This window comes from Leptonotus elevatus, chromosome 2 (assembly GCF_054856555.1).
Source record: "Leptonotus elevatus isolate MCC_2025b chromosome 2, RoL_Lele_1.0, whole genome shotgun sequence".
Taxonomy (NCBI): domain Eukaryota; kingdom Metazoa; phylum Chordata; class Actinopteri; order Syngnathiformes; family Syngnathidae; genus Leptonotus; species Leptonotus elevatus.
The window spans coordinates 9,424,303-9,443,888 of NC_141240.1; the positions used below are offsets into that span (position 1 = coordinate 9,424,303).

General features: G+C 39.7%; 2 protein-coding genes across 4 annotated transcripts in view; one reads left to right on the forward strand and one right to left on the reverse strand.

Annotated features, from left to right (window-relative positions):
- Positions 1-293: 293 nt before the first annotated feature.
- Positions 294-19,586, forward strand: part of abcc4 (ATP binding cassette subfamily C member 4 (PEL blood group)) — a 44,691-nt gene continuing 25,398 nt past the window's right edge. For all 3 annotated transcript variants that reach the window (XM_086067544.1, XM_086067545.1, XM_086067543.1), the window contains exons 1-11: positions 294-511; positions 888-998; positions 10,599-10,719; positions 10,881-11,105; positions 11,589-11,678; positions 12,206-12,369; positions 13,472-13,597; positions 14,131-14,380; positions 14,606-14,713; positions 15,922-16,011; positions 16,090-16,281. In XM_086067544.1, the coding sequence (XP_085923670.1) occupies positions 438-511; positions 888-998; positions 10,599-10,719; positions 10,881-11,105; positions 11,589-11,678; positions 12,206-12,369; positions 13,472-13,597; positions 14,131-14,380; positions 14,606-14,713; positions 15,922-16,011; positions 16,090-16,281 (1,551 nt within the window). In that variant the 5' untranslated portion in view covers positions 294-437. The remainder of the gene's footprint in view (positions 512-887; positions 999-10,598; positions 10,720-10,880; positions 11,106-11,588; positions 11,679-12,205; positions 12,370-13,471; positions 13,598-14,130; positions 14,381-14,605; positions 14,714-15,921; positions 16,012-16,089; positions 16,282-19,586) is intronic.
- Positions 17,170-19,387, reverse strand: LOC147178347 (uncharacterized). The gene is made up of 2 exons (XM_086070035.1): positions 19,370-19,387; positions 17,170-17,769 (listed from the first exon to the last, which is right to left on the reverse strand). The coding sequence occupies exons 1-2, from the start codon at positions 19,385-19,387 to the stop codon at positions 17,170-17,172; spliced, it is 618 nt and encodes a 205-aa protein (XP_085926161.1).

A 19,586-nucleotide genomic window follows, 5' to 3' on the forward strand; every position in this document is an offset into this window, starting at 1 on the left:
CATTTTTATTTTTTTTATAAAAAAAATGTGAATCCAACAGACTTTTACAGTTGACAATATAAAGAATGTGGATTATTATTAGAATCCTCCCCCCTCCCATTTACAACTCCATTGTGGACCCACTCTGATGTGATGTAAACTCATGAAATTCGTTTAACTATGCCTTTAAAGCTCCCTTTTGAAGTGCCACCTTTCTGCCAATGATATACAAGCCGAGGAAAAAATTGGCCAATAGGTTGGCCGTCACTTTCCACCAATAAATGGTGGCGTGTGGGAGGAGTCAAGGCGAATGATGTGAGAAAGTCTGCCCTGCAGCTGTATGCTATACGTAACACACGTCGCGAGCAGTTAACTTCGCGTAACATGTCGACGTCGCCTTTAGGGATATTTGTAAGGGCGAGGAAGTAGTCGTAATAACTGTTTTGGGGTCGAATACGATGGAAAATGTCAGTAAAGATGCCAAGACGAACCCGGCAGCGTCGGCGAACCTCCTCTCCAAGTTATTTTTCTGGTGAGACACTCCGGAAGATAAACCGTAACAGTCAGGATAATTTAACAACGGTGTAGTGTATTTTTATTTATTTTTAAACATTAAGTGTTGACTTCATAAGCCTTTTATGGGATCGAGACTGCCACCGGTTGGCACCCTAACGTGACGTCAATTAAGTTCGGTGACGACTCTGTGCCCTAATGTAAAGCGTAACTGGACTGATTTGAATTAGTTCCGCTCCGTGGTTTGATTTGTGCTTTGCCTTCAAATCTTAACAACTCTTTCAAGTTGACAGACGTGGAGCTGTGTCATTGTCACTTGGCACCTCTAACATTCATTCAAATGGCCTTTCATGCTGTTGTATTGTTACAGTGGTATGACATGTCCCGTTGTTCAGGTGGCTCAATCCGCTGTTCCGCGCTGGATACAAGCGCTCGCTGGAAGAGGATGACTTGTACCCGGTGCTGGCAGAGGACAGCTCAGAGATATTGGGTCAGCAGCTGCAGAGGTACAATCACAATACTATTAAGACTTTGACTTTGGGAAATTGCTTCAGACTCAATAAAATAACTTAATTTTCACATCACATGGTGGGCCAATTCCCTGTACTATGATTGTATATTAGAATTAGTGCAGTCATAGGATCTTCTTGACGCACTAGTCGAGGGGTGTCCAAACTTTTCCTTGGAGTACCATACACAGAAAAAAAAATATCAAAGGATTCAACGGACACTTTGGTGTTCTTGAACTTTCATTTATTAAACCCACTAAAACAATCCATGAAGCAATTAAATCCATACATTTTCAACACCGCGTATCTTGTGCAAGGTTGCGGGGTATCCAATGCTGACTTCAGGCAAAGGTGGACTGTACCCTGAACTGTCACCAGTCCGTATCATGGCAGCAATTAAATATTGTTTTTATATGTTATATCCATCCATTCACATTACTTTTAAAAATGCTTCTTCCTCTTTGGTTATAGGTCAAGTAGTTTGTGTAGTGTCTGGACCACAACCCTGTATCTCAAGAGAATATTTAATAATATTTATAATTTAATATGTACCATGGCCGCAAAAAAATGGGTGGCAGACCACAAGTGGCTCCCGGGCCATAGTTTGGACATCCCTGTACTAGACTGAAGTAACCACATTTTTGTATCGACACCACAAAATTGTGAAGCTGTTGGTACATGAAAATATATTTCTTAAAGTTATTTAAAATGCCGTCTCTTTTGTGATTGCAATGCATGAAATGTGGCTAAGGTGCAAAACGGAGAATCTTGCTCACCCTCTTTGATGACTAACCAAGGGTTAATGACACAGTTATAGTAAACCTTGTTAAGTTCAGTGTTTCCTACAGATTTGAAATCTACTTAGGTGGGTGGACTCCGGCGGTGGGGATGGGAGGCAGGTTAGACGGGAAGTGGGTCTCAGTCCTGTTACTACGTCTCCTCTAGCCTCACGATCCACTAGTGAGTGACGGCGAACTAACATTACATGCGGTATAGCCGGTCGCGGCACGTTTTTTTTTCTTTTTAAATATATTTTTAATAAATGTTCTTGAAAACTTCTTGGGTGGTGGCCCACCCAAGTATTACCATGGTGTGGGAAACACTGAAGTTGTTGGTCAAGTATTTATCTTGCAAGTACACAGTGCAACATGTGATGTAACTACAAAAGCAATTTACAATTTAACAAAAATGTCTGGTTAATGACTCACTTATAGTCTCACACTCTATTTTACATATCGCTGCCATCAGAAAACCCTTGTATTTTCAAAACCATCACTTTTCAGGAAACCGCAAAAATGTCAGACTTGTTGAGCCTTTAGTATTGCATCTTCAGAGAGAGCAAGCCATTTTTAACACTTAATGGTCAATAATTTGAAATAGTAACATGCTCACATGGAAACTGACCATTAGTATCTAGTTATGAAAAAGTATCACATTTCGACATTGGAGGTTTCAACCCAACACCAGCAATAAGCATTCTAATTACTGGAAGTTGTTATTTTTATTTTTCAACCAAGGAAGTTTCTCCACTTACCACTATGCAACTGTGGAATTTAATTTGAACTGGAACTGTAAGCCATGAAAATTGTTGGTGATTGCATCTCAGTTCAGGCCAGTACCATAATGTTTTTAAGCCCCAATTCCCCACCATGTTAGTAAAGACTGTGAGCTGAAAGTGTTTTGAAGGCGTTGCAAAATGAGATTTCATGGCCATTTTATGGCATGCAGCTGCATTTCCAATGTGTAATAGTGTGGTGTCTTGTCTGTGTAACAGCTGATAATGTCAATGATACACACTCATCATTCTAAACTCACCAATCTGTATGAAACAGATTTGAATGTACAGGTATTCATTTAACTGTAATGTCTCTATTTTTTGTAGACATGCGCATGTATGCTTGGTGTAAAAACTGTCGCATCTTCAGTTTCGCTCCGGGGCAAGTCAAGTTCACCGCATTTGGGAATTTGGCAGACCCTGCTATGCCTAGCTGGGCTTTGCGGCGACCCAAGGGCGTTTTTCTATTACACACCCCCGGCACACCTGACAATTTGGTGACAAAAAGGAGAATAGGCTTTAGATCAGGTGAAACCGAGTCTAAGTTGTGGCGCAGGTGGTATAACACAATTTTGGTGGATTTAATCTAGGCTTTCTGCGCTTCACTGGTATGTGTGGTGGATCTAATTGTATTTAATTCATAAATATGACATAAGCATGCTTCAAACTCATATTGTAGAAATCAATTCATTGAATGCATTATTATGATTATTGCCATCTTGCAGATGTGTGTGCCCGGTTGCAGATGTGGATTCATCCACTATTAGCAGCAGTTAGGTGTAATCGGCTGCGTTCACGCAAATCAGGGAGAAAACCCCCGCTGCAACCGCGTCTCTACAAAATTGGAACCCGCGCTTCACTCTAAACATCTTGTAACAGAACCAATATTCTGTCTCCCGCACGGCTACCGGCGATCATCTCCAACTATCATGACACTGCAACAATGCTGGACACATATGATGGTGGTTAATGAAGTGGTTGCTATTGCTAGTCTCTTTCACACGGTCTTCTTCCTTTGTCCCTGTTTTGGGTTGTGAAATGGATTTGGATATGAAGTTGACAACTTTTGAGACCACATCAGAATAAGAATCATCTTTATTTGCCAAGTATTTAAAAGACACTCCGGTAGTATGAGCTACACTAATATTACAGTAACAAGCAACTACGACAAAGACATGACATGTATCTAGAGAGTCTTTATATAATGTAAGGGTACCATTTGTGCTGTAGTAGTACCAATGCATGACAGCTGTGCAAACAATGCTGAGAATCATTAAGCAAAGATAAAGTAACCAGTAGTGCGGTCATCACAATACAATGACAGTTGTGCAGGTAATCGTCACTCCATTTAAAGAGACCAGTAGCGCATTAATTGTGATACTACTTTGAATGTGCAATGATGCAGATAGTCCTTAATCACTTTAAAGTGTATGGTTTTATATAATATTGATCAAGGCCATTTAAAGAAATATGTAGGGTGCTGGACTACTACTACTACACTAATCAATACAGTCAAACTGTCACACGGGGATGTGCAAAAAAATTGGCAAACATTTGCAAGGTGCCACTATTGAATTTGGAAGCAACTGTTTAGAGAATTGATGGCAAGAAAGAGGAATCTATTCGAATGTCTGCTGGTTTTATTTAGTGTGCATGGTTCGACCTGAGGGGAGGGTCCGAGAGAGTTTTGCATGCCTCTATCTTTGTAGCATTCAAGTCCCCAAGAGTAGGTGTGGTGGTACCAATGATATTTTTCAGCAGTCTTAAACTGTCCGTTGCAGTCGGATTTTGTCTTTTGTCGTGGCGGCACCAAACCAGTCAGGACTGATTCGATTACTATGTTTACATGCACTAAACAACTCTTTCAAAACCCAAATATTGGCAATTTTCGATTAAGAAACATGTACCATATTATGTTTCAATATGATGACATTCTTCTGTTTTAATTCTAATTAGCAAGTCACAGTGTCACAGAACACTTGGGTCACTCATGTTGTCCTTAGGCTAACTAGTACCTGCTTTCTTTCTTTCATTCAGGAGAATGAACATTAATCAATTGAGGAAAAGTTACATATGCTGAGTGTGAGCGTGTGGCATACATGCGCTGAATGAAAGTGTGACTTTGTTCGAATATATGACAAGTCGTTCGAATATATGACAAGTCGCCTCAATGCAACTCCTGCAGTAACACTACAATATATTGTGCATACTAACATGATCAAATACCTTCGGATGGATACTAAGTGTAGAAGTAAACAGTGTGGCTATAGCTCCGGTGTTAGCCATGTCCGACCCTCAGCATCAAACTTCACAGGCAAGTAAAACTATAAATGTCATACAGACCATGTGGCTGTGGGGTGAAAATGGCTTCCGTTTTTAAGTTTCATGATCACCATCAGGGGTGGGGGTGAAAATTGGCAAAAATGTGCCCATTGCCAATTTTTTTCCCACACATGCAAATGTTGCACATTAGTCTACTCAAGAATCAGTTGCATGGTTCCATTTCTGCATTTTTCATTTTATCGTGCATGTGTGACCAGTAAATTAGCTAATTATTATTTTTTAATTCTTAATTATTTTATGATGGTCGGAAATACTGAACAATTATTGCAACAGACATTATTAAATTAACTTGTGAATAGCTTTTACTTATTTGGTTTCCTGCGAGACCCATTGACTTCAACTGTTGCATTCTTCATTTGAAATAGCTTCCAACACCTTTACTGCAGCCTTTTTCAGTTCTTATTTGTTTCTGGGGGTTTGTCCCTCCAGTCTCCTCCGCAGAAGATCAAACACATGCTCTATTGGATTAAGTTTCGGAGATTAACTTGACCAGTCAAGACCTTCCACTTTCCCCCTGTTGAAGTCTTTTGTTGTGTTGGCAGTGTGTTTTGGGTTAATGTCGTGTTGCATGATGAAGCTACTCCCAATTAGTTTGGATGCATTTTTCTGTAAATTCCCATGCAAAATGGTTTTGTAGACTTCAGAATTCATGTCGCAGACAGTTGTCTTTGGGTGTTTTCTCACAGCTCTCACAGTGTTTCTGTTGATAACCTTGGCCAACCTATTTGATGTCTGTTGCTCAGTACACCATTAGTTTCTTTCAAAATGCTTTGCTTTTCTCCCCTAGATAGCTCTTCATGTTTGCCTAACAGCAAATGCAGTTTTCATAGGTGAAAAGCCAACCCCCAAGAGCATTAAAATAATCAATCTAAAAGGCAACACCTGAGTAACAAGAAATACCCATTAGTCACATGTTCCAATACTTTTGCTCAATTGAAAAGTGGGTGGGTTCAAAGAAAAAGTTGTCTTGTGTGTTAAGCATACGATATGAATACATTTGTCTTGCCTTGCTTGAGTTGTTTAAAAATTCTGGATGTAAATGCCCTGAAATAGAAGTTGCAGTTCTGAACCTTTTGTCTCAGTCATATTTTGATCTGAAACAAATGTTTCCAGTAAGTATACAACAAAAACAAGGAATTTACCTTGCCATTCCAATACTTTTGGAGGGGACTTTATGTAAAAAAAAACAACAAAAAAAACATTGCACATTACAATGTTAAAAAAACAACCAACAGACTATTAGCAGTTATTGAAACCTTGACTTTTTAAAACCACGATAAACCGTCACACGGGTAAATCAGCCCATTCCTAATTGTCACCAATCTAATTTTCTGTTTGTGAGAGCCTCATTAGATGTCAGCTCGCACGCAGCCTTGCACACAGACACGGCTATGTCCCTCTTCGGTGACTTCCTTATGAAAGTTTCAAGCGAATGAATAGACTACTGTTAGACTTACACCTCTGAAGCGGTATTTATTTTTAGAAACTCGTTGTGAAATGGGATACTGTTAGTAGAACCCACTTTGACCGCCTGCTCAATCCGACTTTAAATGTGCCTTCATTCCGCCTCTTTGTTTTGTATATACAACACAGACGAAACAAATATTCATCATTGGGCTACATCAATATGTAGCCTTTTCTGGGTTCAGTGTAAAAAGCACATGTGACCTATTCAAACAGTGGCAGCTAAAAGAACATAGGGGAGAGTGGGGTAATTTATGCCAAGGGGCAAGTAGTTCCATATGTTATTTAGAAGTTGTTCATGTGACCACATCTTTTTGAAGAGACATCCATTCTGCTCCTAAAAAGGGAGACACATGGCTTGAGAGGTAAGCACATAAAAAGTAAAAAAACAACATATTTTTGCCATCCAAAGTAACATTTCTATGATTAAGGCTTTTTGATGGCTGTTTGAACAATATAGACAACTTTGAAAACAGTGCACACATATTTTATTGCTTTAGTAAGCTACATCATGAGTCTATATGGTTAGCATGATGGTGGCTCAAAACAGTTGGGAAATGCATTATTTTTTATTTTTTTCAAAATGGTGGGCCAAAGGATCTGGGTTAAATTGTGCCAATGTGATTGTTTACGCTGTTACTTTATTGTATTTTATTGTTGTTGTAGACTGTATTCTCACACTTACTAAAAGTATGTTCAATTATTGTTATTATTATTTTTTTACCTAAATTCATCATGCCTCCAGATACAGAAGGAAGACAGACAGGGTTTCAACTACTCTTAAGGAATTGGAAAGATCAGTGAAAGAGGGGAAGACCATATATCAGGTTGGAAAGGAGATAAACATTTGCAGGATGGCCATAAAAAATATAGGAATAAGAAAATAAATTAGGCTCAGGCTTTCCCTCCTAAGCACTCACCAAGTGACAAATCCGGTTGTTCTGCTCACTCTGGTTATGCGTCTTAAGAAGTTATTTTTCCCTTGCCAAAATCCACAGAAAGAAAAAAAAGTTTGTACTTTTGTAGCTGTTTACTCTGTATCGTCTCCTACTCCTATTTTTACTGTGCGTATTAGTGTTAATTTTATCTGCCATTTTTAAATTTAGTTTCAGTCCACTTTCAATCATGCTTGTTAGTTTTTATCATAGTAGGCAACCTCATCCTGTTTTTATTTAGTTAACTTTTATGCGACTATAAATCTAACATTTTAGTCCAAGAAAACATCATTTTATTTGTCTAGTTTTAGTCAGCAAAAACTCAACGTTTTAGTCAAATTTTAGTCAGGACAATCATTTAACCCCTGTATATTTTTCTGTCAGCAGATTATGTTGAACATTTTGGATCTAAAACAATTTCACATAAAATTTTCTCTCATCTTTTTTAATGGAAAACAACTTCACACACAATTAAAGTATATCAACAAGTGGCTACATACTATGGCTTCTAGCTCTGCGCTAGTGAGTTAGCCAGCATTAGTTAGCGGTCGGATTAACATTATTGTTGAAACGTTATAGCCGTTGGATTAATGTTACATTATACTAGAATTTACTTCTTCTTTTTTTTTTTTTTCTTTCACCGTGAATCCACATGCTGTCTGTCCCATGTGTTTGTGCATGTTGCACTCGCTACCTGCAGATTTGAAAGGGTGTGTGTCGCTGTGTGTCACATGACAGTGTCACTGTGACAGATTAGCAGACAACATTTTACAAAATCATATTATTTTCGTCTCGTTTTTGTTCATGAACTAAAATGTCTACATAGATTTCAGTCCAGTTTTTATTAATTGAAGTACATTTTCATCTTGTCTTTATTAGTCAACGAATATGCATACTGATTTAATCCTAGTTATTGTTTATTATTGAGGGTTTTAGTGTAGTGTAGTTTTAGTCCAGTGAAAAATGTGTTTGACGAATTATTTCTGTTTAGTTTTCGTTGACGAAATTATTTTTGTTTAGTTTTCGTTGACGAAATTAACACTACTGCGTATATAACAAGGTTGACTACAGTTTTATTAAATATTGACAAGAGAAAGACAGTGTTTGCAACCATTCATCTTCATGGTGAAATTAACTATTTTTAGAATTGTTGATTTACATTGTACGGTAAGTGAGCCAAACCATAATGCCATCCCACATGTGATGAGACTCTTCAAGGCAGCGTTATAGAATGATCTCTTTGAGTAGCAGCCTTAGTCTTTGAAGGTTCAGGTCTGAAAGTGCAGTCTTTGAGCCAGTTTTGTGTGTGATATATCAACTCATCATCTCATCCATTTATCAATCAGAACGCCCAAGTACAGTATTTATAAAACTGGACCTGCTCAATTTGAGTATCACGAGTCGTGCTGTCTTACGGCTTTCGGTCAAAGATTATTTCTAGTGGTGTAGAAAAAAACTGAATCAGTTTGGATTTAAAAGATGCAAGTGGATTAAATCTAACCTAATCGAGTCATCCATCCATCCATTTTCTTAACCGCTTAGTCCTCACAAGGGTCGCGGGGGGCGCTGGAGCCTATCCCAGCTGGCTTCGGGCAGTAGCGTGATATACCCTGAACTGGTTGCCAGCCAATCAAGGGCACAGAGAGACAAACAACCATCCACACTCACAATCACACCTAGGGACAATTTAGAGTGTTCAATTAACCTGACATGCATGTCTTTGGAATGTGGGAGAAAACCGGAGCACCCGGAGAAAACCCACGCGAGCACGGGGAGAACATGCAAACTCCACCCAGGAAGGCCGAAGCCCAGACTCGATCTCATGTCCTGTGCACTGGGAGGCGGACGTGCTAACCAGTCATCCACTGTGCCGCCCCCTAATCGAGTCATTCCACATTAAAATGCATCAAGGAGATACGTATCGAATCGTCTTTTATTTGAGCGATATATATACAGTGTATATATAAATATATATTTTTTGTATGACAATGTTTTATATTTCAGTGTTCTATTGAGATGTTCCTGCTGTGACCTACCTGCTAGTCAAAAGAGATTAAAACCAATGATGACAATGGTTTACCCTTGGGTTTGCAAGCTTGTATACAAACATGAGGATTATTTGTGTCAAAAGTAGAGCTAAAATCTGCAAACAAAATTCAGGCATACGCCTTGGGGTTTTCTACTGTGGATGTTTGCATATTACAGGTACAGTGCCCTCAGTAATTTAGCTTCCCAGGTTAAGTGGTATGTGTGAGAAAACCTTAAAGCAAATTCAATTTTTATTGCAGAAGCATACTCTCACACTGAAAATGATTGAAATGGTTCAGCAGACATAGAATCAAGCTCCTCCCATGGCCATCTCAGTCCCCAGACTTCAACCCTATTGAAAAACTGTGGCATGAGATAAAAAGGAGTTCAGAGAAAAGGGCCTAGGTGGCTGGATGATTTAGAGATTGTGCAAAAACGAATGGTCCAAGATCCCTCTTTCTGTATTCTCCCATCTTGTGAAACATTATAGGAGAAGATTAGGTGCTGTTTTGTTGGCAAAAGGGAGTTGTACAAAGTTTTAACATCAGAGTTGCCAATAATTGTGGCACACATGATTTTTAAACCCTTGATATATTATATTAAGAGCATGGATTTAGCAAATATGCATGCATTTTGTCCTTCTCTAAAATAGTATTTTTGTCCTGCATCTGGTACAATGGATGCAAGAATTGAGAAGTGGCTATCAAATAAGGCCATATGTTGAAATGTAACTTGACCGGTTAGAATGTTTTTAATTGAAATAGCTTTTGACTGCAGCAAATACAGCCAACCTATCAAATGTCTTGAAACATTGCTGTGCATAATACAGGGGATGCAAAAGTAGGTATACAATAGTTTTATTTATTTCTTTTATATATTTTTTCTGTATGATATATACGATATGTACAGTAATGTGTTTTCTCTTTTTTAAATATAACTTTTGTACCTTCCTAATTTTGAACAGCCATTTAAAGAAAAACTTATTTTTTATAATTGAAAGAAAAGTCTGTTGTCATTGGGAAACGTTCAAATAATTTTCCAACAGTTGATGGCTTAAAAATTATGTGTGAGTGCTATTTCCACAGACTATTAAAATCTGCCCAAAAACATTTGCATAGTAGTTTGGATCAGTGTGTATATGGTCGTGCCTGCCAACTTTTTAAATCCCATTTATGACCTTTTTGCATTTGGCTGGTGGCAATCTGAGCTGGAGGAGTGCATGTGAGCACTTTATCCATGGCAATCAGACTCTTCCTACTGTTTCCTTCACAGATACTGGGATCATGAGGTCCAGGTGGCCACCAAAGAATTGCGGAAACCAAAACTCTCAAGAGTCATCATCAGGTGTTTTTGGAAGATATATTCAGTGCTGGGATTGTTTACTGTTATTGAGGTCAGTTTTGGAGTTAAACATTCACATGAAAATAAATGTGTTGAAATGTTATAACCACAGATTAGAATCAGAGCATCCTGTTACATACTGAAGTAAGAGTGAGTCACTGTTTTACAAGAACTTGCCACTTCATTTTACCTTTATTTCCTCTTCTATCCCAGGAGGTGATAAAGGTGGTCCAGCCAGTACTCCTAGGGTACATGATCCGCTACTTTGAGGATTATGACCCGGACAATAAAGCAGCACTGAATGAGACCCTCGGCTACGCAGCCGGGTTGTCAATCTGCACCATCGGCCTGAATCTGCTACACCACGTCTACTTTTTCCACGTCCAGCGAGTTGGCATGAAAATCAGAGTGGCTATGTGTCACATGATCTACAAAAAGGTAGGCATGTGAGCACTTTACCCAAGTTCTTAATGAGAGAACAAAGTCTCTGCTGATTGTTGACGTACGCACGTGATGTGCCGCCAAGTTTTGTCACCGACATGTTCATTATTAAAAGTTATGGAACGTCTCGATTTTGGTGCACTTTTATTGACATTCCACCACAATGTTAAAGTACTTAAAGGGTGGCACTATTCACTGTGTAGCTTCATCGTCTTCTTGTAATGAACATGTCAACAAGATAGAACAAACTATTCTGAATGTCCTCCTTTGTCACACTATTTACCTGTACATACACTACAGTCACACACTAAAATATTGGACACAATTTCTCGTTCAGTAGCATGAGAAAGTATATTGAAATTTTTGACTGTAGTGTAGTTGGCACAGATACCACAAAGCTGAGCTGAACCAATTTGCTTACATTTGGGATATTTGGTTGATTTAGTTTTTTGCTGAACTGAATTTGTTTTACAAAACTAGGCTTTGTGTCTCAGCTGTTCTGCAATGGGAAAGACCACCACAGGTCAGATTGTGAACCTGCTTTCCAATGATGTCAACAAGTTTGATGAAGTAAGTCCTACACTAAGCCAGTGGTTCTCAACCTTTTTTCAAATACCCCCTAACCAGTGAAAAGCATTTCTGGTTGGGGGGGAAAAAAAGACTTGTTTTTTTAGAACACTGAAATACAATAGCCTACTGAATATAAAATTCATTTTAGGAATTTATATTATTCTGAAATATTTACTGTACTTTTAAAATATATTTTGAAATCTTATGTACCCCCTGGAGTGCTTTCGCGTACCCTCAGGCGTACATGTATGTTGAGAACCACTGCACTAATCCAACAACAGCAAGTCCAGTGCAGCATGAAAAGAGTTATCATACTAAAAGGTTTTTGGGTGTATATTATGTCATAATGTGTGTTACCTGCTACAGTATGTAGAGAGGTGCACATGTCTACTATAATAATGGTTTGTGCATTATGGTTATTTGATTTTCCTTCAGGTAATGTTTTCAGCCAGTCTTATCTTCTATCGTTGATGTGATTAGGATCCTGATCTGCCCTTTCTCATGGTTTGTGTTTTTCTCTGCAAAAGTTGACAATCTTCCTGCACTTCCTGTGGGTGGGGCCCCTCCAGGCAGCAACTGTAGTGGGACTCTTGTGGCTGGAGATTGGGCCATCTTGCCTGGCAGGCATGGTGGTCCTCATGTTCCTAATGCCCGTGCAGACCTTGTTCGGGAGGCTATTTTCCAAGTTCAGGTAGCATTTCAGTATTTCATGACTTTTATTCCTACAACTGTAGCCAGCAAAATCCACAATCCAACTACACTGTTAAGAGTCGTGTTTGTGTAAAACAATACTTACTTTGGATGGGCACAACTAAGAAACTTAACAGAAATGACTTATAATGGCAGTGACCTATAATGGAATCTTTAAAAGTCTAATGGCCCTGAATCTATGCAATTTGTAATTACACCCGACTTTGGTGGAGAACTATGCCATTTTTTTTTTAAAACTTTGTTTTTAATTTTAAGAATGGTGTTAATTATATAATTTAACTTTTAACTTGTACAGTTAAGTGTCTATGTTGGCAGCAATTTGACACTGGATCAGATGTTTTTCCACTAGGTCATTTGATTTCCATTATTACCTATGGGAAAATGCACTGCATACTAAATACAAACATGTCTTAAATTGATCAGCATCCTAAAGCGCATTGTTTATTTTATTTACTGTCTTAAATCTGCTTAACAATAATTTTGTTCACATTTGTTGATCTTCAGTTCACCTTAACTGTCTGTGCTGTCTTTCAAAATGGGGAATTGACAAAACTCCTTTTATCCCAGTGAAGTGAACGTAAATATGTCTTCTAAATTTGACATATCACAAATAAAAGTGTTGCTAACAACCCTGCCAAATGTGAATTATTAAAAAAATTGCCAAGTATATGAAATTATGAATAATGAAGTGGTTCTCTCGATTTATGTGGTTATGTGGTCAATAAATAAACAAATCTACCCTTCACGCTCATTCATCTCACTCTCTGTGGCTTGCGCACACTCATGGCAATGAGGCGCTCCAAAGCTGCCACACCAAGGCGAAGACCACATCCTCATGATTGCTGTCATATCAGGCACCTCCAAAAAATCAAGAAAAAAACTGAAACAGTAAAAAAAAATAAAAAATAAAAATGTTTAACGCTCTCCATAATTGAGTATCACATAGTTCTCAGTCTTTGCAAGTTTTCCGCAATGATCTTCAAACATATACTGCATTTGCAAATAAATGTCTGAATTGACTTTACAGGGTCTTTAATTGTGATAACCTCTTTTCAGTAGCTTTTCCCTCCACTTGTGTGCAGGAGTAAAATGGCAGTCCTTACTGACAGCAGGATCCGCACAATGAATGAGGTGGTGTCAGGAATCAGAATCATCAAGATGTATGCCTGGGAGAAACCATTTGCTGCTTTGGTGTCGGAAGTCAGAAGGTGAAATTTATGTTCTGTCACAGCTAGCATTATTGAATAATTAGGAGAGAGCATTTCCAAATGACTGGTGAGATCTTTGCATGTAGAACAATGATGTTATGTTCACCTCAACAAAGGTGTGTCTGGTTTTGGAACACATGCATTAGTGTAGTCAACGTTGGACACACCTGCACAATCTATATGTGCCTCTGAATGAAAACCAGTCAAGGGTGTTGTATGCCTTTTTCCCCACAATCATCCTGGATAAGATCCAGCTTAGACTTGCTTGTCCCTAAACAGAATAGCCTACATGGTAGGCAATATTTGAAGTGGATGGTTGTAGTTTGATGCCTCAAAAACTGTAGACAAGACACTGCATGATGTTGCAGAGACAAAAATAGATTGTGCACGTTTACCTAATGAAATGTTCATCGTTAAAGTCTCATTACTGCCTTTCTCCTATCAGTCTGAGTCATTTGGCTTTTAATTTCTGTGTTCCTCCCCCCATCGCCATCATCATTATCACCAGTATCATCTTCCTCCATTGTCTGTAGGAAGGAGATCCACCAGATCATGATGAGCTCGTATTTGCGTGGCCTCAACATGGCCTCCTTCTTCTGTGCCAGCAAGATCATCGTCTTCATCACCTTCACCCTCTATGTCCTGTTGGGGAACAAAATCTCAGCCAGCCGAGTCTTTGTGACTGTGTCACTGTACACAGCAGTGCGCCTCACTGTCACGCTGTTCTTTCCCAACGCCATAGAGAAGCTCTATGAGAGCCGTGTCAGCATTCAGAGAATCCAGGTCCGTCGTCGTATAATCATGTCGGCATTTGAAATATGGGGGTCTTTTTATGAGATTTTATAGATATTTTGTGACAGGCAGTGTTTCTCTTAGCACTGAATTTCAGTTGATCATGTGAGAACTTCTGAATTTGCCGTCATGCAACTCTACCCAATCAATCGGCAGCAGATTGTGTTCTTAATGCATCAAAGATTTACATAACTTTTCCTATGTATTTTGTTCAAGGAGTTTTTGTTACTGGATGTGATGACAAAGACTAGCACTCCTCTGCCGCTCGCCGAGAAGCAAGATTCTGCCGTTGAGATCCAGGACCTTATGTGCTACTGGGACAAGGTTAGAATCGTCAACCTGTAAAAAGGCCCACTACACTGAACTGCACGACACTAATGCCGCTTTTTCATTAGCATCAAATAGCACCACACCGCTTAGCCACACCACAACAGCTACCGAACAGGTTGCCCAGCAAAAATGCGAGCAAAATCAATGTTTATTATTTATTTATCTGCATTTTATAGATGAGGTTGATTATATAACAAATGATACGATGAATATTCAATTACAAGCACCTGCCTGTTACATGGCATGAGTGATCCAAACATCATCAGCCCGCTTTTGCTTTTATACATCCAATATATATGATTCCATATTGTAACCTTGCGATCGCTTTCATATTCAGACTGTGTTTTAGTACAGTACCACACTGGATGAAATAAATAAGCATGCTGGCCGTGAAAAGGGCCAATCGATGCTGACTCAGTCCTTCCTTTATAAAAAGCAAATCATGCTAGTTGGGTTATGGTGGCCATGACCGTGGCAAAGTACGCATTCAGATTTGGATATTTATTTATGGGCAAAGTGAGGATATACGATATAGTTTAGGTTTATAGATTTGACTTGTTCTGATCAGATAAAATCCGATACCGATGCAGTCATTTTGGCATGGATCGGACTAGATTAGATCGGGCCATCCCTAGTTATGTTTAGTGTAGATACTGTATTTTTATTACTTTGGCAACAGCCGGCGCCTGGTTCTGTCTCGCTCGTGTAAAACCGGGAAATGGAAGTGTGCATCGGAATTCCTTGCTGCATCTCTGTCAGCTGATCATAAGACAGTGACGACATGACCCCATTTGACACCAGACGGCATGCATTTTAGAACCACCTCCAAGATGATTCTGAAAAGTGATTGCATTGTAACCTCTGAAAAAGTGTAATGGAAAAGTGCCATATTTGTGTGATTCAATAGTTTGCCAGGATTGAGCAATAACAAAACATTCATTTGTAGCTGAAAGTTTAGACAATTTGTGTTTCACTGACTTCTGATTGCTTATACTGTATATGGATTTGGCTAGGGAACTGGACATGCTAGAGAAGAATGAATATTGATCTTTAAAAGTGATATAAGAAATAGCGTATATTCCCTTATAGTATGCATAGTTGGTTTAATTGTTACTTTTTGAAAAAAATGAGATCAAATGATGGCGACAAAATCTTTAATGTGTGCATGTCTTAATGTCCTCATATGTGTACCACCTCCATAGAGTCTTGATGCTCCATGTCTGCAGAATGTCACACTAAGCCTAACTGGAAAACAGCTGTTGGCTGTTATTGGACCAGTGGGTGCAGGGAAGGTAAACAAACAAAACAACATATTAGAAGAGGGTGTGACTTTATATGTGAGTTCATTTGTCACCTCTTGCACGATCCAGTCCTCACTATTGAGCTCAATCTTGGGAGAGCTTCCTGTTGAAAAGGGGGCAATGAAGGTTAAAGGTCAGCTAACCTATGCAGCCCAACAGCCCTGGGTGTTTCCTGGCACTATACGCAGCAACATCTTGTTTGGAAAGGAGATGGATCTGCGCATGTATGAAAAAGTCCTCAGGGCTTGTGCTCTAAAGCGGGTGAGCAAGTCAGGTGATTGTTGTAGTTCTTCTTAACATGCTAAAGCAGGTGGAATAATTCTCCTCACACCTTTGAAAACTGTATGTTGTGTCCCTTTCCATGTATTTTTTTTATCTACGTAAAAATCCAAGCCACATTTCCAATGAAGTTGTAACATTGTGTAAAACATAAATAGTTTACAGAATACAATTTGCAAATCATTTTCCAACCTATATTTAATTGAATACAGTATACTACAAAGAAAATATATTTAATGTTCAAACTGATGAACGTTTTAGTTTTATTGCAAATATTGTCTATTAATGCCTGCAACACTTTCAAAAAAAAAAGAAGAAGCAGGGACAGTTAATAAAAGACTGCGAAAGATGAGTAATACTTAAAAAACATTTTTTTTTTTTAAACATCCGACGTAAAAACTTTGGCCAAATCGAACATGCAAATCAAATATATGACTTCCATACCAGATCGGTCGAGGCTCGGGTTAACAACGACCGCCATCGGTGCTGTTGACCTACAGGGCGCCGGTGGAAACTGGACTACTGTTGGCTGAAGAAGGAGAGGAGGAAGGTGTGTCCGTCGGAGGAAAGAGAAGACACTAGAAGAACACTTAAGAGTCTAGGACTGAGAGTAGGGACTTAGAATGTTGGAACTATGACAGGAAAAGGTAGAAAGTTGGTTGACATGATGCAGAGGAGGAAGGTGGACATATTGTGTGTTCAGGAGACCAGGTGGAAGGGGAGCAAAGCTAGAAGTTTAGGAGCAGGGTTCAAGTTATTTTGTCATGGTGTAGATAGGAAGAGAAATTAAGTAGGAGTTATCGTGAAGGAGGCGTTTGTTAGGAACTCCTGGTGGTAAAAAGAGTGTCAGATAGCGAAAAAGGCTTGAAGCTAGGAATCAAAGGTGTGATGATCAATGTTGTTAGTGGGTATGCGCCGCAGGTAGGATGTGAGCTGGAGAAGGAGAACTTTTGGTTGGACCTTGATGAAATGATGCAGAGCATCCCTAAAAGTGAGAGAGTTGTCATTGGTGCAGACTTCAATAGAGATGTTGTTGCAGGAAACAGAGGTGATGAGGAGGTAATGGGCTAGTTTGGTATCCAGGAGAGGAACGCAGAAGGACAGATGGTGGTTGACTTTGCAAAAAGAATTTAATTGGCTGTCGTGAATACTTTCTTCCAGAAGTGGCAGGAACATAGGGTGACCTACAAGAGTGGAGGTAGGAGTACACAGGTAGACTACATTTTGTGTAGACTGTCTAATCTGAAGGAGATCAGTGACTGGAAAGTAGTGGTAGGTGAGAGTGTAGCTAGACAGCATAGGATTGTAGTGTGTAGGATGACTCTGGTGGTAAGAAAGACAAAGATGGCAAAGGCAAAGCAGAGGATGAAATGGTGGAAACTGAAAAAGGAAACTCTGGGTGGTCAGGAGGTGTTTCCAAATGATTGGACAACTACAGCAAATGTGATCAGGGGGACAGGTAGGACAGTCCTTGGTGTGTCATCTGGAAGGAAAGGAAATAAGGAGACTTGGTGGTGGAATGAGGAGGTGCAGAAGTGGATCCAGAGAAAGAGGTTAGCTAAGAAGAAGTGGGACACTGAGATGACTGAAAAAAGTAGACAGGAGTATAGGGATGTACAGCGTAGGGTGAAAGTAGAAGTGGTAAAGGCCAAACAAGGAGCTTATAATGACTTATACGCTAGGTTGGATAGTAAGGAGGGAGAGACTGATCTATACAAGTTGGCAAGGCAAAGAGACCGAGATGGGAAGGATGTGCAACAGGTTAGGGTAATAAGTGATATAAATGGAAGTGTGTTGACAGATGCCAGTAGTGTGATGGGAAGATGGAAAGAGTACTTTGAAGAGTTGATGAATGAGAAAAATGAGAGAGAACAAAGAATAGAAGAGGTGAAGTAGCAAAGATTAGTAAGGATGAAGTGAAAAGGGCATTGAAGAGGAGGAAGAGTGGAAAGGCACTTGGTCCTGATGATATACCTGTGGAGGTATGGAAATGTCTAGGTGGGGTAGCAGTAGAATTTCTGACTGGGTTGTTCAACAGGATCTTAAATAGTGAGAAGATGCCTGAGGAATGGAGGAGAAGTGTGCTAATGCCCATTTTAAGAACAAGGGAGACATGCAGAGTTGTGGCAACTACAGAGGAATAAAGCTAATGAGCCACACAATTAAGGTATGGGAAAGAGTAGTGGAAGCGAGACTGAGGGCAGAGGTGAACATTTGTGAGCAGCAGTATGGTTTCATGCCAAAAAGTGTGCTACAGATGCAGTATTTGCTTTGAGGATGTTGATAGAGAAGTACAGAGAAGGTCAGAAGGAGCTGCATTGTGTCTTGGTAGATTTGGAGAACTCTTATGACTGTGTGCCCAGAGAGGAACTGTGGTTTTGTATGAGGAAGTCTGGAGTGGCAGAGAAGTATGTTCAACTGGTGCAGGACATGTATGAGGACTGTACCACAGTGGTGAGGTGTTCTGTAGGTGTGACGGAGGAGTTCAAGGTGGAGGTGAGACTACATCAGGGATCAGCTCTGTTTGCTATGGTAATGGACAGGATGACAGACAAGGTTAGACAATAATCCCCATGGACTATGATGTTTGCAGATGACATTGTGATCTGTAGTGAGAGCAGGAAACAGGTGGAGGAGAAGCTAGAGGCGTGGAGGTTTGCCCTGGAAAGGAGGGGAATGAAGGTTAGCCGTAGCAAGACGGAGTATTTGTGTGTGAATGGGAGGGACCCAAGTGGAAGAGTGAGGTTACAGGGAGAAGAGACCAAGAAGGTGGATGAGTTGAAGTATTTAGAGTCAACAGTCCAGAGCAATGGGGAGTGTGGAAAAGAAGTGAAGAAGCATGTGTAGGCAGGCTGGAACGGGAGGAGAAAAGTGACAGGTGTGATGCGTGATAGAAGCGTTTCAGCTAAAATTAAAGGAAAGGTTTATAAAACTGTGGTGAGACCAGTGATGTTGTTTGGAGACAGTGCCACTGAGGAAAAGACAGGAGGTAGAGCTGGAGGTGGCAGAGAGGAAGATGCTGAGGTTCTCTTTGGGAGTGACCATGATGGATAGAATCAAGAATAAGTACATCAGAGGGACAGCACATGTAAGAGGCTTTGGAGATAAAGTCAGAGAGGCCAAACTGAGATGGTTTGGACATGTCCAGAGGAGAGAGAGAGTGAGTATATTGGCAGAAGGATGCTGAGTTAACAAATGCCAGGCAGGAGGTCTGGAGGAAAACCAAAGAGGAGGTTTGTGGATGTAGTTAAAGAGGACATGAAGGTAGTTGGTGTGAGAGCAGAGGA